At 40.0% G+C, this 18928-nt stretch overlaps 1 protein-coding gene across 1 annotated transcript; it reads left to right on the top strand.

Annotated features, from left to right (window-relative positions):
* Positions 1-7226: 7226 nt before the first annotated feature.
* Positions 7227-18592, top strand: LOC101555504 (membrane-spanning 4-domains subfamily A member 6A). Its single transcript, XM_004620809.2, has 7 exons — positions 7227-7289; positions 8737-8899; positions 9916-10050; positions 10509-10565; positions 13586-13780; positions 17284-17385; positions 18460-18592. Exons 2-7 carry the CDS (start codon positions 8753-8755, stop codon positions 18544-18546), a joined length of 723 nt encoding a protein of 240 aa, XP_004620866.2. The 5' UTR covers positions 7227-7289; positions 8737-8752; the 3' UTR covers positions 18547-18592.
* Positions 18593-18928: the final 336 nt, after the last annotated feature.

The raw sequence follows: 18928 nt of genomic DNA, 5'->3' as shown, positions 1-18928 counted from the left end.
TAGTTCACTTAATATAAATGGACGTTCTATATTTTTTTCAAATACTTTCTTAACATGGATGACAGCTGGTCCAAAAAAGAAGATGGTTTCAAAGTTTGTGTTGATATTTTTGCTATCTATGCTTAATTAGATTATCCAAATCAGAGTCCCTCTTTGGACATTTGAAAGGAATCATCAGACTCCACAGAGCTAAAGGCAAAGAATAAAGTAGAGCAAGAAAGATAGTACACGCAAGAACTGAAACATTTGAAACATCCACAGTACATATACTCCACACTATTCCTCCCTAACCCATGAGCCATACCTGCCTCTGACTTTACTTACCCAACTCTGCAAGGTTTCTTCAAGAAACCCTCAAAGTTCCAATAGTTAGACAAGCCCAGCTTACCAATTCATTAGTAAGTCTGAGCCTGGGAGGTATCTCTAAGCACTGGATGCAAACTTTGCATCTGGAAAGTCTGGATTCAAGCTCAGATGCTGTATGGTTCTCGAAGTACTTTCTGGAATACCCTGGAGCACTGATTTTGGAACACCACTAGCTTACCCCTGATCCCAAAACCAAGTAAATTCTTAGTAAAACTGATGGGAATCCCTCAAATAAAGGTAGAGCTTTTCATTGTAGCCATATAGCCACAATATTTTTATTTAACAAATATGTGTTGTCAATCTACTACCTGCCAATCGTAGTGGTGAACTAGCCAAGCTGTCTATGACCTTATCACAGACATTCTAATTATATTCTTGATGTACTCTGAAGTACATTCTAATTATACCTAATTATGTAATTATATTCTGATTATATTGCAATAATGTCTAATTAGATATTCTAATTATATTCTTGATTTACTCAGGAGGCAGTTCTAACAGGTTTTTACCAGCAGTCTCCATTAAAAGTGGTTACAAATACTGATAGCGTGTCTACATTGAGTTTTTCAGCCTTATAACTAGTAGCCAGTCACCATATTAAGACTACACGTATGCAGAAATTCAAGAGAGGTATAAGATATTTAATTTAATGACACTGTTTTTTAGGTTGTTTATCACTCCACAAAAAAATAAGGCAAACTTAGAATTTGTGTTCTATGAAACTATGGAGTAAAATATTAAAACCTGAAAATCCATAACTAGTATTAAAAAATCTGTACAGGGTTACTCTTGGAGGGAAAGACAAGTACAGTGTGCTTTCTTGTGCTTAAATCTTCTGATTTTTTGATCTAGGAGAGATTGATACAGGTATAGATATTCTGTGGCAAGTCATTGAGTTGTCTATTTATGATCCGTGCACACTTTATGTTCTTCTAACTAAACACCAACACTAAATCCTTGTCTGTGGTTCTACTTTCGAAAAGCCAGGGCTAAGATGATCAAGTACTGTCATTAGAAAAATATTATGCATCCTATGTAAATAGATTACACATCCAGAGAGTTCGTACACGTATGATACACCTAATTCTTTCTGTGTGTTAATGATTTTTCCCAGGATGTCTAGGCAGGGACAGAAGCAATACACCATCCCTTATGTTTTAATTCTTAGTTAAAAAGGAAAAAAAATTTACAACAGTCATCAGTGAAAAATATCACATTTGAAATTGGAGGATTTCAAGGTATGCAATTGTTTTTGTTTTTGTTTTTGTTTTTGCATTTTGGGTCACACCCGGTGATGCACAGGGGTTACTCCTGGCTCTGCACTCAGGAACCACTCCTGGAGGTGCTCAGGAGACCATATGGGATGCTGGGAATCGAACCCGGGTTGGCCGCATGCAAGGCAAATGCCCTACCCACTGTGCTATTGCTCCAGCCCCAAGCAATTGTTTTTTAACTTTGCAGTTTTCAAGGAAACAAATCTAAATCTACTTCTTGTCTAAGTGTTTTGGTACAAATCTATGCATTCAGTCAGAATATTATTGCATTTCAACTTCATTTGAAACCACCCTTCCCACAGATCATAAAATAAACCCATCTCTTCTTTTGTTTTTAAATGTCTCTGTTCTTGTCCTGGAGTTTCAGTACAGCAAGTAGGATATTTGCCTGGCATGAGGCCAACCCAAGTTCTATATCTGGCACCACCATATGGTTCCCTAAGCACCACCTTGAGTGATACATGAGCACAGAGCCTGGATTAAACTGGGTGTGACTCAGAAGCAAAAACAAATAAATACATAAAATTAAAAAAATTAAATTCATTATTTCTTCTAGTGTCTGATATTACTGTGATAAGAAGTCAATAAACACATTTCCAGCACAACCAAAAAAGAAAGAAAAATATAAATATATGTAAACGTAATATATATTAAAATATAATATATAAACATATTAATGTATACACACATCTTACTGATCTCAGAAAGATTTTCCCATATCCTTACTCTCTACAGACTATACACATTAATCAAGAGATGGAAGCCAAGTGAGTTGTACCCACTGAATGAAGTATATACACTCAGTAAGGCAATATTCAGTCTTAAAAGTAAAGAAAACCCTGTCTCATGCCACAACATAGATGAAAATAAAACTTGAGGACACGATTTTAAGTGAAAGTTGGCAGTCACAAAAATTTGAATTCTATGGTTCTACTGAGGAGATGTATCTAAAATAGTCTACCTCAAAACATAAATAGAAGAGGGACTTTGGGTGGAGGAAAAGGAAACTGAGCTTGCAGGTGTTGTTTTGTTTTTTAAGAAAATGAGAACTTTCTAGAGTTGTGCCACTCAGCAATGTTAATATACTTCTGATATGAAGAGTACACTACTGAGACAGGCAGCTAAAAATGGTTACAGTGGTACATTTCATGTGCTTTAAAAAAAACCACACAATTAAATTTTAAAAAGTAATTGGCATGAAAGGCCAAAGAGATTGTACAGGTCTTAAGGCACTTGCTTTCCATAAAATCAACTCTAATTTCTTCCCTAGCACCAAGCACTGCAAGAATGAACCCTGAGCATAGCTGGGTTGATCCCAGACCTCAGTAATAATAAAAACAATAATAACTACAGTTACTGTCACTGTCACCCCATTGTTCATCGATTTGCTCGAGCGGGCGCCAGTAACGTCTCCATTGTGGGATTTGTTGTTACATTTTTTTTTAATTTTTATTAAATCACCATGTGGAAAGTTACAAAGTTCTCAGGTTTATATGTCAGTTATACAATATTCAAACACCCATCCCTTCACCAGTGCCCAAATTCCACCACCAGAAACCCCAGTTTACCCCCCGCCCCCACCCCCTACCCCCTACTGTATAACTAATGAATTTCACTTCATTTTTTCTTTACCTTGATTACATTCCATAATTCAACACAAAACTCACTATAGTTGACATAACTCTCTCTCTCTCTTTTTTTTTCTCTTTTTCCTTTTCCATTTTTTTTTTTTTAATTTTTCCCCCTCATCCCCCTTCCTGCGCCTCATAGTATGGTGTACTCCACGCCACGTTGGCCAGCGTGGGGCTTTTGCTTAGCTCATAGTCCAGAGGTGGCTGTTACATTAAGAACCTTCAATATTTCAACAAAAACTTACTGTTATTATTTGGAGTTTCCCCCCCAAGTCTGACCTGTTCAAATGGAACCCTTTCACATTGATGACAATTATAAATGTTAAGTCGTGCGGACGCGGCAGCGTCCGCACGGTTTTGGATTTCTGTATAAAGTCCTGGGAAAATTCTGCCAGAAACCAATTCCTAAAGCTGTCTCTGGTTCCCGCTTGTTCCACATCCACCGGCTCTGCAGGGGCATGGGCGCCCGGGCCGAAAACCCGGCCGGCCGGAGCCGAGCACGGGCCCGACTAGGGCTCTGTTGTTACATTTTTGGCATATTGAATATGCCATGGGTAGCTTGCCAGGCTTTGCCATGCTCTCGGTAGCTTGCCGGGCTCTCTGAGAGGGGCAGAGGAATTGCACCCAGCTTGGCTGCATGCAAGGCAAACGCCCTACCTGCTGTGCTACTGCTCCAGCCCAATAACTGATAAAATTTTAAAATAAAATATTTGGGCCCAGGGAGATGAGACAGCAGGAAATTTGATGACACTATTTAACTCATTTGCTTAAGTTAAATAAAAGCAAAGTTTTGTTTCATCTGCATTTGCCTTTACACAGGAGTCACCTAAAATCCTTTTGTTTCTTGATCAGTATTTCTCAGTATGGAACCGAGAAGACTTTGTTCCTCTTCCTTCAAGAAATATTTAGTAACATCTGGTTTCATACGTGATTGTTACATCTGTTTGTGGGTTGTTACTACATCAGGAAAGGACCACAAATTGTGTTAAACATCCTGTAATATACAGAAATCGTCAGGATTTCTCCATGACGAAGAAATATCCAGTCTAAAATGTCATTGATGCTTCTTTGGAGAATCACTGTTCTGCATTGTAAACAAAAGGTATTACCACCTTGTCAGTCCTTCCTCTCCTCGTGGACCTCATTGGGTTGGCAGAGCTGACTCTAGAACTAACTGATAATGCAGCCAACGGTCAAAGAATGATGAATCTAAATGGAAAGAATAGAGAGGAGATTCTTGTTCAAATATCACTGAAATACAAAATGAAAATAAAAGGAGGGAGAGAGACATGGGATTAATGGCTGGGATGCTTGCTGGTTTGGAAAGATTGGATAGGGAGAGGGAAAATAAAGTAGATCACTTAGGGGCCATAACTTTGTAGGAGTGTGCAGTAAAAACTTTGCATCCATTGCCTTATGCAATCCTTGCAACTTCTCTCTATATTTTAAGTAAAATTGTGAAAAAAAGTCAAAGAGAGAAAAATTTTTCTTGGGTTGATAAGTTTGATTGGTTTGTTGGAGAATTCCACCAAAGGAAAAATGGCTGTGATTCTCACAAAGATGGTGGGATCCTTCTTTGTTAAAACCCACGAAGAGCACTGCATCCCACTACCTGGGCACATTGAAATAGTTCAAGGAATAATGGGATAATGGCAGAAGGCTCCAAAGGAAATGTGAAGGGTTACCAGGAGCTCAGACACAGGAGGGCTAAAGGTCCTTCTGTCTCTCTTCCAGTTTTCTGAGCAAGTCCACTGCTATCCCCAGGTTCATTTGAGAAATAAAGACAAGGTGGTTGCATTTAGTAAACCATGGCATTCTGGTTCTGAGGCCTAAAGCAACTTTGTAAATGGTTTTCTCAACTTCTTTCTTGAGCAGAAGAATGAACATATGAATTTAAGCATAGAACCCAGAGCCTCCGGAGGGGACACTGACAGTTTGAGCCCTGCTCCTGGGCTCCTTCCTTCTTGCATGCCTGATGGAAGCAAGCTTGTGAGTGTTGCTGCTCAATGGCTATGACTGGCTCAGGTTCTGGTACTGTTACCCAAACCATTAAAATTAGCTTGGCTTCACAGAGCTATCCGATGTGGGAGTTTGTTAAACATGTGCAGAACCTTTCCCATCTATGTGCCATCCAATTCAACAATTCTCTAAAGAAGTCAATGTCCATCCTTTGGGGAGAGTGAAATATCCATAAAGAAAGAAGCCAAAGAAGGAAGAAGATGCTGGAATGGCTTCTAAAAGACTGGGAATAGCCTACCCAGAGCCCGAAAAATTGAAAAAACTAAAATCCCATATAGACAACAAATAATATTTTCATGTTCTAGAATTACAATTAGCTCTACGTTATTGAATTCTCCTTGAAAACAGAAACATACTGTAGACTGTCACTGCTGATGGGAATGCCAACTGGTTCAGCCCTTTTGGAAAACAATATGGACAATTCTCAAAAAATTAGAAATTGAGCTCCCATTTGACCCACTCCTGGGAATATACCCTGGAGAGGCAAAAAGGTATAGTAGAAATGACATCTGCATTTGTATATTCATTGCAGCACTGTTTATAATAGCCAAAATCTGGAAAAAAACGGAGTACCCAAAAACAGATGACTGGTTAAAGAAACTTTGGTACATCTACACAATGGAATACTATGCAGCTGGTAGAAAATATGAAGTCATGAACTTTGCATATAAGTGGATCAACACGGAAAATATCATGTTAAGTGAAATGAGTCAGAAAGAGAGAGACAGACATAGAAAGATCGACTCACCTGTGGAAGATAAAATAACAGAGTAGGAGACTAACACCCAAGAGTAGTAGAGATAAGGACCAGGAGGTCTGCCCCACAGCTTGGAAATTGGCCTCACATGCTGGGGAAAAAGGCAGCTGAGATAGAGAAGGGAACACCAAGTAGAGGATGTTGGGAGGACCCATTCGGGTTGGAAGATGCGAACTGAAAGTAGACTATAGACCGAACATGAAGGCTACTCAGTACTTCTATCGCAAACTACAACACCCCAAAAGAGAGAGAACAAAAGGGAATGCCCTGCCTCAGAGGCAGGGTGGGGTGGTGGGGGATGGGGTAGGGGTGGTGAGAGGGATACTAGGATCATTGGTGGAGGTGAATGGGCACTGGTGGAGGGATGGGTTAAGGATCACTGTATGAGTGAAATGCAAACACAAAACTTCATAAGTCTGTAACTACAACACAGTGATTCACTAATAAATAAAAATTTAGAAAAAATAAAAATAAAAAAAGAAAACAGAAACATATTACTGGCTAGAGCGATAGCACAGCAGCAGGGCGTTCGCCTCTCATGCGGCCAACCCGTGTTCGATTCCTCCCCCTCTTGGAGAGCCTGGCAAGCTGCCGAGAGTATCGCGCCTGCACAGCAGAGCCTGGCAAGCTACCTGTGGCATTATTGGATATGCCAAAAACAGTAATAATAAGTCTCACAATGAGAGATGTTACTGGTGCCCGCTCGAACAAATCAATGAGCAACAGGATGACAGTGACAGTGACTAAATTTTTATCTATCAAGATTACTACTATCATCAATAGTACTACTAGTAATTACATACTAGCCCATCTTCTTCAGAAGCAACAAAGGCCTTTCAAAAATGTTTACTGTAATCTTTATAGGATCCAGTGTGGATATTGTTTCTTACTTAACATATTGGAAAGCAGAGAAGCAGATAATGGATGTGCCATGCCTAATGATACAAGTAAGTGCTGGGATGACAATTCAATTCACATGCAAAACCAGTTATAGCTTGGCTTTTGGGGGTGACTTCTGAAGAAGCAAAACGTTTAGAAAAAAAGGAAGTGCTGGACAGCCCGCAATCAAAACGTGAAAGGATCACATCCTGTTTAGTCCTAAACCTCAAGCGAAGGCAAAGCTGGTAGCTTTCAGAAGATAAAGACAAGTGCGAAATTCTAACAAGTGTGTGTGAGAGATCCCAGAGTTAAACTCTCCCAGAATTCTGAGAATTCCGCTGGAACTTTACAGGCTGCCCACAGGTAGGTGATGCTGAGAGATTATTTTTCAACTCAGCACTCCCCTTGCTGTGATTTCATTAGAGGGGATAGTGGGTGGTCGTATCTTTGAGAGAAGTTAAGAGACTCTACATTATTTTGGAATGTGGGCAAAGGGAAAAATGCATCTAGTTTGATTGCTGTGCATCTGCTGCTTCCTGTGGATCTACCTTAGTGCGGTTCCTACCTAGTATCATGTTAATAGGAACACAGTTTTTGCCTCTTCAGATTTCACCAGTGTTCAAACTGGGCTGTCTCTGGGATGGAAGTGGTGCAGCGAAAGGGAAACCAAGCCCTAATCCCAAAGATTTTTCTGGTTCCAAAGGTTGAGAGTGCAGTGTGCAGGTCCCGAACCCAGGTTGTACAATGCCGATTTCTATTCTCATATCCCTGTATGCTGCAATTTCCTCAGACTAATGTCTGACACAGGCTACTGTCATCAGAAGGAAAGGAGAAAGTGTAACATGATCTGATGGATGGTGCAAAGTGTCCAGATTCAGGGATAGCTGGGGTCCAAGCTCTGCAGTTGTATGGACATACCTGAGCAAAACTTGCATCTACAACTATTTCTTCAGTACTAACTCTGCCATGTGTAAAAAGAAAATGTATATTTTCTCATTCATAGACAATTTCTTTTATTCTGAGTTTTCATTTTGCGTGGTTTTACTAAAGAGCTAAGTACCCAGTTATAAGGATTAATGGCATTAGAGAATATTGCCTAGTAAATATGATGAAAAGATACCTAGAATTAATTCTAATATATTCTGCTGTTAGACATTAAAAGTAAGTAATTAGGTGATTTGGACAATATAGAAGATCATTAGGAAAAGCTTCATGAATAGAATCCTTACTGTGATCAATATGATAAAAATTATATCTCATAATTGGAAGTAAAGTTTGAGGATAAAATTTATCAAATATATGGCAATTCAGTTGTAGGAAAATAGAGATTTTGATGTATTGCAAATTTTTGTGGCCTCTTGCCTCTGGACACTATGTTCCTGCCTCCTTATCACCTGTTTATTTTCTGTGTGGGAAAATAACCATAGAATCAACATTTGGGTTTTTCACAGTTTCATGCTTCCCTAAAGGGCAGGAAATGATTAAATATCACTGTATCACTGTCATCCTGTTGCTCATTGATTTGCTCGAGTGGGCACCAGTAACGTCTCCATTGTAAGACTTGTTGCTACTGTTTTTGGCATATCCAATATGCCACGGGTAGCTTGCCAGGCTCTGCCGTGCAGGCAGGATACTCTCAGTAGCTTGCCAGGCTCTCTGAGAGGGACGGAGGAATCAAACCTGGGTTGGCTGCGTGCAAGCCAAACACCCTACCGGCTGTGCTATTGCTCCAGCCCTAAACTGGCTTAAAATCTGGGAACCAAACTTGGGAGCTCTCTGATGTAAAACCTGAATTTATTTTCTCTTCCAGTGTTGCTAGCCTCATCATGACATCACAACCCATGACCCATGAGAATATTGTGATCATCACACCAAATGGCATCAATTTCCCCCAAACAGAGAAACCCGTGTCGACCAACCAGAAGCAGGACAATCTGTGGAAATATCTAAAGTCAAATATCAGATGTATTGGGGTAAGATCTTCAAGGCATGTTGGACTGGAATGGGGGGTGGGGTGGACAAAGGGGAGAGATTATGTATGTCTTGGGATGTGACAATTACTGTGAACATGGAGACTCCTTTGTTTTGTCAGAGGTTAAAGCACGGAGCAATGGAAGCTACTTAGAGAGCCATCTCAACCATTCTAAGGTCCTTTCCACAGGAGACAGTGTCAAACATGCTTTTCCCCCTGCTTCCAAATATGAGCAATAATTGAGTTCTTTTTTGTTTATGTATTTTTGGATATGCCTGATCAATAATTATATCTACAACTTCTCAGCATTGGAAAAAATACTTTAGAAGTCAGAGCGAATACAGGGGTTAAGGTATTTTTGCCTTGTGTATGATTGAACCTGATTTGACCACTTCTTATGCCCCTCCCCCTTGGCACCCCTAAAAGCACAATCAGGAGGGAGCCTGGGTCTAAGTATAGCTAGAGGTGGCCCAAATTTCTCCCCCTTGAAAGACCACTTTATTGATATATAATGGCATACAAAAAAGATGAACATTTGTCTTTTTAATTGTGGTGATAATGTATATTGTAGCACTGTAGCACTGTCATCCCGTTGTTCATCGATTTGCTCAAGCGGGCACCAGTAACGTCTGGTGAGACTTGTGAGACTTGTTGTTACTGTTTTTGGCAAATTGCATACGCCACGGGTAGCTTGTCAGGCTCTGCCATGTAATGTAATAATAATTAGTATTAATGCAATCAAAAAGCAAAACAGAACAGCATGCTGATCAGGGGCAGACAAGGGCCATAAAAGCAGAAATACTTGAATGCAAGCTAAGCACTTGTCTAGATGTCCTAACACAGCAAAATTCAGGGATGCAATAACTTTCTCTTCCAAAATATCTTGTACATAGCTCTCACTCCAGAGTTTTTCCAGCATATTCTCACTAGGATTCAATAGAAAATGATCGTGCATGAGTTGTATGAGAGGGATAAAGTCCTGTCCTTCACAGAAGCTGTCCTTTTCTCTTCCAACAGAGTATCCAAATCATGTGTGGAGTGATCGTGCTGAGTTTGGGGATCATTTTGGTGCATGCTCTCTCCTCTTCAGATTTTTCTGAAACATTTTCCTCCCTGTGGAAGACTGCACACCCTTTCATTGGAAGCTTGTGTGTGAGTAGAAATCCTTAAACAGGCAAGTTGGGAATGTAAGTGGAAGGAAGATGCTAGAACTTAGGTGTCTCACCTTTACTTGCTTCCTTTCCATCTGCCAGGACCAAAGAGTTCATGGTAGAACTCATTCTCCTATGTGTGAGCAGAAGTTGTTTGGCTTGACTTCTTTAGAAGGTTGTCTAACTCTTCACCTCATCTTGAGCTATGTTGAAGTTAAAATATAAGCTTTAGGCTAAAATTCTCACTTGTCCTTTGAGCTACCTACCCTCACCCTCCTTTCTCTGTGCTTTTCTAACTGTCCTAGACAAAGAAGTTACATCTATGAATTTAATTGTATCTTGCATTAATATTCATTTGTTCCTTCCTCACCACTTTGTTCTCCATTAATGTCCTGAAAATATTGTAACTACGTTTGAATATAGAAATTTACCTAACCAAGATCCATCTTTTCTGAGTAGCTTATCATCTCTGGACTACTGTCCATCATCACAGAGCGAAAAACAACTAAGATTTTGGTGAGTATAAGAGACATCAGCCACATTGTATGTACTGAGGAGGAATTTAGGAAGAACTTTTCAGGGCCAATTACTGTGTTGAGTTGAAAAGTAAGTCTCAGAGCATCTGGTTAGAAGAGTGGGGAGTTATTCCTACCCGGGGCACATTTCTCCAACTGCTAGACCTGAATCACAGCCAACATTCAGAATATTGCGTCATTTCTTATACCAATGTTAAAGAATACATTCTAGAAAAAAGTCTGCCTCATAGAATTCCCTTTTGGTGTTAAGGGAACTTCAGATTTAGAACATCATGATGAAGAAGATACAGGATTACAAACTTTCACTCATGTGAATTCACTATTTAAGTCCCTTTATTAAAACTCATAAGAAATCCAATTAAAATGCCCTACTGCTCAATTTGACTTCTTTATTTTTCCAAATAACTTTTTTAACTTTTGTTAAAATTCAATGGGATCTCTCGACTTCTAAAAGTTGCATTAGTCATTAGTCATTTCTCCGACTCTTTGTTGAGGAAACCTATTGGAAATGATGAGGAGAGAAAAGCCAACTGACTGGGAGAAGCCTAATCTATAACTGTCACTGTCACTGTCATCCCGTTGCGCATCGATTTGCTTGAGCGGGCACCAGTCATGTCTCCATTGTGAGACTTGTTTGCTACTGTTTGGGGCATGTTGAATATGCCACAGGTAGCTTGCCAGGCTCTGCCGTTTGGGTGAGATACTCTTGGTAGCTTGCTGGGCTCTCCTAGAGGGGCGGAGAAATCGAACCTGGGTCAGCTGTGTGCAAGGCAAATGCCGTACCCACTGTGCTATCACTCCAGTCTGGTTCACTAAGTCTTCACTCGATCCTATATCTTTCAAGTAGCTGAACACAGCTGGACCAGATGTAAGAATGTCATACAATACAAGCAAGTAAATTTGTAAACTCTGGCTTAAGAAGTTTTCCAATGCAGTCAGAAGGTATTTTTTTTAAAAAAGTGTTCAAAACTTGCTAGCACTAGAATGCTAGTATCTTTTCTTTTTAATCAGAATTATTAGAGGTATGCTTTCCAATAAAACTTCTGTGATAAAGTAAATATGATCACTATATTGTCTGACATGATATGAACATATGTTTATGGATCATTTAAATTATAGCTAGAACAATGAAGAAATTGAATTTAAAGTTATAATTCAAAGTAAAGTGAAAGTAAAGTGAAATTTACCAGTTACACATGCAGAGTGGGGGCTGGGGAGGTGGGGGGAAGGGGAGAGGTATATCGTGATTCTTGGTGGTGGAATATGTGCACTGGTAAAGGGATAGGTGTTTGAGCATTGTATAACTGAGACTTTTTTTTTCTTTTCTTTTCTTTTTTATTTTATTAAATCACCGTGTGGAAGATTACAATGCTTTCGGGCTTAGGTCTCAGTTATACAATGCTGAAACAACCATCCCTTCAACAATAACTGAGACTTTAACCTGAACGCTTTGTAACTTTCCACATGGTGAATTAATAAAATAATTAAAAAAATAAAGTTATAATTCACTTCAAGTATTTATAGACTGTAGTGACAACCATATTGAATGACATGCATATGCCATATTTTTGGATTTTCAGATGGGAGCATACAGGGCTCTTATCCTAGAGAAGATGATCTCAAAGATGCATTTGGGGTCTCAAGGAAAATCTAGTCCTGTCACAACCATTTACTGTCTAATGATTTCTGCTATGATCATACAGTATATAAACCCTTTTAACAGTTGAAAAATAATATGCTGTTCCATAAAGAACTAAATTATCCTAAAAAAATATGTCTTAAAGAATCATGTCTATTGCCGAATAGCAGGACACTGGAAGCATATACTTTAGTCTTTATTTGGAGGATCTGAGGAGCAAAATGTCCTGTCTGTCCTCTACTTTGACCCCAATTCCCACTGATGAATCAACAGAAGGGAGGTGGAGATACGACTACATAATGGTCGAATTTTAGCTACTAGGGGATAGCTCAGACTGTACCTACCTATGACTATAGCTTTCAGTACGATCTTAGATCAGGTTCCCCTTCTGTGAGTTGGAGAAAGAGAGAAACAATGTCAACAATCATTTGATTCATCCTGCTCGCCCCATAAATGTAGACATGAGACCACGTAACTGGTATTCAGGTTGACAAAGACAGTAGAGGACAAAGCTACTTTTTCAGACTTAGAATAGCTTCATCAGTTTTCTGACACCCTGTCCAGATCTCTTTCTCTTCCCACACACTGCCCCTCATTGCACCGTACTGGGATCTAAGTCTGGAACTGTTAGTCTATAGCTGATCACACGTGCCCCTCAAAACAGTCAGCTCCAATAAACCTGTCCAGATTCCAGGCCCAAAACTAAAAACTACAAACCCATACTTGTGTGTTTGTGTGTATTCTTTTTTTTTCTTTTTTGGTCACACGCAGTGGTGTACAGGGGTTACTCCTGGCTTTGCACTCAGGAATTACTCCTGGCGGTGCTCAGGGGATCATATGGGATGCTGGGAATAGAACCTGGGTAGGCGGCATGCAAAGCAAGCACCCTACCCGCTATGCTACTGCTCCAGCCCCATGTGTGGATTCTTAAGAGAAATTGCGCACAAGGATGTATGACTTGCTTTGCCCAGCACTCGTATGGCCAATGCTTCCAGAAGTAATTCTGAGTGATGGGAATGAGAAATCACATTAACCTTAAATCACACTCTCCTAGGGATCTTGCAGGCCTAACTTAATAGACCCCTGTTGTCAGCTCAGGACAAAGAATTTAGGAAAGCAATATTCTCTACTACCTTCGCAAAATTTTGTCTAGAGGGAAACATTTCATTTATTTATTCACTTAATATCCTTCTATAGTCAGAGAGGTGACAAGGCACCAGGATACACACGGGCTAAGTTCTACCAGTGCTAGACTAGCCGAGCAATACAAAAAGAAAATAAAATTTGCAGTGCACTGAGAAATAGACATAAGACATTTGATGTTCACTTGTAAATATTCTTACTCAGGACTTCTCTTTCAGGTTCAATGCAGCCTGGCTACAAATATTATGAGCTCTTTATCTGCTCTAGTGAGTTTCATTATCCTCTCCATCAACCTGGCTGCTTTGGGTCCTGTTACATCGAAATGCCTGAATGAAACGAGTAAACCAGAAGAGATCCATCATTACCACCATGAAGAGACTGATTACTGCACAAAGAGCAAAACTATTCTGGATGTAAGTATTTTTAGGTGAAATGCTTTAAGACTTGAGTTCTTATCACTTCTTTTGAAAACTTCAAGCTTTCTGAGTTTTGGGCATCTGGAGTAAGGCAAGGGTTATGCAAAGGATCAGGGAGTGCTGAGATAAAGGAACTGGGCAAAGGGCTCACAAGAGAGTGGAATGGAACCATAAGTACAAGGTGATGTTGTGATGAAAAAATAAAAACTTTTGGTTAATTTTTTTTCTAGTCAAATAGATTTTATTCTTTGAGGCATTAACTAGGAGTTTCATCAAGGCAAAATATGTAATTTTCTTCAAATATGTAATTGAGAATTACAATTATCAAAATATTCTTCAAATATGTAATTGGGAATTACAAAAGGCAAAGATGGCAGAAAGGTGGGGTGTTGCATGAACGTTCGTGCAATCGGAGGCGCTGAGATAGGAACGCGGAAGAAATGCCTTGATTGGAGGACTAAGGCTCGCTCTGGCTCTTAGCAAAGGCAGAGGGCCTCGTGGACCTCCTTTTATTGATCATGGTACCTCTAAAGGACGCAATATAGTGACGTCACCAAAGGCATCAAAAAATGTTACAGGGAGAATATTGAGACAATGGAAACATATTGTTTCCTTGTATGCGTAGGCCTATAGCCTTGGGAAAAGAATACAGAACTGAGAAGGAAAAGATACAAAACCGAAACTGAAACCTCCTACAGGCACCTGGATTTACATCCCAAAGACAAAGCTCAAAGACAAAGCTGGGCCTGCACCTGAAATCTACAATTTACAATATCAAAGGTCAGGCCTGGCTAACACCATCTGCATGTCAAAGACCAGCCAGGCTTCTGTGAGAGAAGGAAAAACTGCTCTTTTCAGTATTCTGAAATTATTTTTCTGAAGGCAGCTTGAAGGGGGAAAATGTTCAGCTTCATCCAAACCAGTCAGGACACACGAGAAATCTCGCCCATTTTCATGGGTCCCTATGCTCCTGTCCGTAGTACGGTACAGTATACATGGGCTTGCCCTGATAGGTCAGTCCAGCCCCAACAGTGAGGGGCGGTAGTACAGTAGGCAGGGCATTTGCCTTGCACACCGCTGACTTGAGTTTGACCCCATCCCATATGGTCCCTTAAGCACCGCAGAAGTAATTCCTGAGTGCAAAAGGAGTAACCCTTGAGCATCACTGGGTGTGACTCAAAAAGCCAAAAAATGAAAACCAAATAAAAAGATAACAAAAAAGTCCCAAGTGATCATGAAGTGTCAACAGGAAACATGATAGATATATATGATTGGGGTTTCACTTGGTCTTAGTGGACATTAGTAGCAATTAGTGAAGAGCAAGAGTTGAAAGCTAGGGCTCCTTCTTCCTGACACCACAGTGATAAATGTTATTTAATAGATAAGAGGCCAACATCACTGTCATTTTTGTTTTTGTTTTTTTTGCTTTTTGGGTCACATCAGGCAATGCACAGGGGTTATTCCTGGCTCTGCACTCAGGAGTTACTCCTGGCGGTGCTCAGGGGACCACATGGGATGCTGGGAATGGAACATGGGTAGGCCACGTGCAAGGCAAACACCCTACCTGCTGTGCTATCGCTGTTATTTTTGTTATACCATAGAAAGGAGGTCTTTATTAAATTAGCAGATAATGAATATGGGCAGAGTGAGAATAATAATGATTATTATTACCGAAGGGGGAGAAGAACCATAAGTTTAGCTAACAAAATAATATATCTCACATTAAAACATTGAGCCGAGGAGGTTGGTCAGAAATATATCGAGGGAAAGAAAAACAGACCACGTGGGAGCTAGAGATAAGACTATAATAGGTAAGGTAGATGCCTTGTACTTGGCCAAGTCTAGTTTAATCCCTGGCACTGCAAAAGGTTCCCTGATTACTACCAGGAATGATCTTGAGCACAGAGCCAGGAGTAAGCCCTGAACATAGCTGAGTGTACTACTACACACCAATAAATAAATAAATAAATAAATAAATAAATAAATAAATAAGAGACTACATAAGGATAAATGTGAATTAAAAGTGAGTTAAGAGTATGATTGGAGGATCACTGTCACTGTCATCCCGTGGCTCATCGATTTGTTCTAGCGGGCACCAGTAATGTCTCTCATTGTGAGACTTATTGTTACTGTTTTTGGCATATCCAATACACCACGGGTAGTTTACCAGGCTCTGCCATGCGGGCGCGATACTCTCAGTAGCTTGCCAGGCTCTCTGAGAGGGGCAGAGGAATCGAACACGAGTCAGCGGAGTGAAAGGCGAATGCCCTACCGCTGTGCTATCGCTCCGGCCCATGATTGGAGGATGACCAGACAAAAAGTAGAGCTGACGGAGTTCATGTCTGCTTACCACTCCAAATGGAGCTGGCCACAGACATGTCTGCCAGGTCAAGATGCTGAGAAAAGGTACAGAAATGAGGACAATAGTAACTGGGACAAACCATCACATAGCAAAATCAAGTTCACCTTGGGAACAATTCTTCAGAGAAGTCTGGGAAGGACATGCATGGGGTGTGTGTGGGGGAAAAGTTAGGATTTATGGGATAATTTTACACTGTAAAAAACAGGTATTATATTGAGTTTGTCTGATGGAATAATTTCAAGGTCATATTCAAGTTTTATTTCCTCTTCAGGTGTAAATAAGCTAGAAGCATATGCAATCACATTTTCTCTCCCGTTCTATCAGATGGCTAATTCTGCAGGAACAGTTAGAATGGTAGAATGATGAAATCTATACTCTCGCAACCTTTTTGAGTATTGATTTGGATTATTAGCCATTACAGCCATTTACAGATTCAATTATTCTGTACAACTCTGACGGCCTTCAAGAAAAGTTAAGGAAAAGGGCTCAGAGATACAGAAGGGTTGTTAAAATTGGGTTCTTTAAAAGTACCTGCCCAGGGACTGGAGAGATTGCACAGCGGGTAGGGCGTTTGCCTTGCACGTGGCCGACCCGGGTTCGATTCCCAGCATCCCATATGGTCCCCTGAGCACCGCCAGGAGTAATTCCTGAGTGCAGAGCCAGGAGTAACACCTGTGCATCGCTAGGTGTGACCCAAAAAGCAAAAAAAAAAAAAAAAAAATCAAACAAAAATACCTGCCCAGTGAAAATCTCAATCACCCTCATAAATCTCTCAGAAGGAAATAGCATGCACCCGTGATAAATGAAGGAGAAGCTAGAGAAGCTGAAACAGTTCTAGACTCACAGCTGCTACTAAATAATCGAGATGAAGCTGGACTGGGAACCATAGCTCCTCAGAGCCTTGTCTTCACACTGAGTGACAATGTAATCAGAGACAAGTGTGTAAAGGAGTTGATTTGGTCACCACTACTCAGCTCCCCTCTTCTTTTCAAAGTCATAAATGAGCAAAGGCAACCACTAATCTCAGAAGGAATCATGCTCCCTTTCTGCGAGTGCGTTGGCTCCCTATTCTGAGAGTTCAGATTCCACTCCTGTCTTCTAACAAGGCACTGCCCATTTCCTGTTTCCTGCATTGTAGGGAACTCTGTCTGTGATGCTGATTTGTATTGTGCTGGAGTTCTACCTGGCTGCTCTCACTGCTATGGTGTGGTGGAAACACGCTCAGTCTGTCTTTCCTGGGGTGAGTGCGCTGACCAGCCTCCCTGAGTCTTACCAGATCTAGTTCAGCTTCTGATTTCTATTGAACTATGTTAGCAAGAGTAGCAGAAGGGACAATCAGTGCCATGCCATGAGGCAGACAATGGTGTGATGGGGTGAAAGACAGATGAAAGAAGGAAGTGTAGTGCAATGGGAGACTTACTGACTGTGAAGACAGCTCAACGGGAGAAATAAACTACTTCTCGTTTTGAAAATGCAGAAATCTGAGAAGTTGACTTGCTCATCATTGTGGTAAGAGTTTGTGCCTGGGCTCAGCTCACTGGAACGTGGTGTACCTTTGTTCCTGGCAGGAAATGCATTCTGCCATAGCCTCTGGCCTCTTCAACAGTCTTAACTTGGTAAAGGACGTTTGCACATGTGACTAGATTCAGTCAATGTAGTACGTTCTGATTTTCCCTTTAGGTGATTCAAAATTTATTTGACCTGAAAGTGCATTTTAAAAATTATTCAGTGAAATTCAATGGGCTACCACTACCATGAGCTCCTGTTTTTATTTATATAAATTAAATTATTTATATAAACTTTTACTATAGGTAGCAGAGTGAATATAGATTAAGAATATAATTATTTAAAGAACTCAATGGCTTGATATGATCTCAGAATAGCTAAGAATTCTCTATGCATAACATTTGGAAAATAGATAAATTTCATGAAGAAATCTCATAAAGACATTTTATAAAATTTATTTATGCACTGTAGCACTATTGCCCGTTGTCCATCAATTTGCTCAAGCAGGCACCAGTAACATCTCCATTGTGAGACTTGTTGTTACTGTTTTTGGCATATTGAATATGCCACGGGGAGCTTGCCAGGCTCTGCTGTGCAGGCGGGATACTCTCGGCAGCTTGCCGGGCTCTCCAAGAGGGATGGAGAAATCAAATCTGGATTTTCTGCATGCAAAGCAAACGCCCTGCCCACTGTGCTATCGCTCCAGTCCTTAATGAAGATATACGTGTATATGTGTACTCATAATATCAACTTATTGGCGTAAATGAAATATTAAGTTTGAAGAGATAACATACTTTGTTTCTTCTAGAGTGTGCATTTCATGCCTAAGGTTCCCAAGGATACATTTTCACCAAAGGCAAGATCTTCATCTACATATCAAGAACTCTTAAATTAAGAAATCAAGAAAATTTACCCAGAAATCTGGTCTTGCTACGAAAACCAACCAAAGAAAACCAACCAAAAAAAGGTTTTAAGTTCTCTTAAATGTAAAGTTTTATGTAATATAACATTAAAAGAAAATATTTTTGACTCTCAATGTATGTTGAATAATTTGATAACATAAGGGGGGGTGTCTTGATTTGTTAGATACTGGTTTCTGTACAATCCCAGGACTGCAAATTACCATTGACTAAACTGACCAAATAATCACATTATCCCAAGAAAACTAGATAAAATAATGAAGTAAGAGAAGCAATCATTTTCAAGTGTTTTTTTATCCTAGATATAACATACTAATCAGTTCTTTGTACAAAAATTTTATCTTTTAATTTGCCTTA

This window comes from Sorex araneus, chromosome 6 (genome assembly GCF_027595985.1).
Source record: "Sorex araneus isolate mSorAra2 chromosome 6, mSorAra2.pri, whole genome shotgun sequence".
NCBI classification, from domain to species: Eukaryota; Metazoa; Chordata; class Mammalia; order Eulipotyphla; family Soricidae; genus Sorex; species Sorex araneus.
The sequence above is the reverse complement of the archived record's forward strand: the minus strand, read 5'-3'. Positions and strand labels throughout refer to the sequence as shown.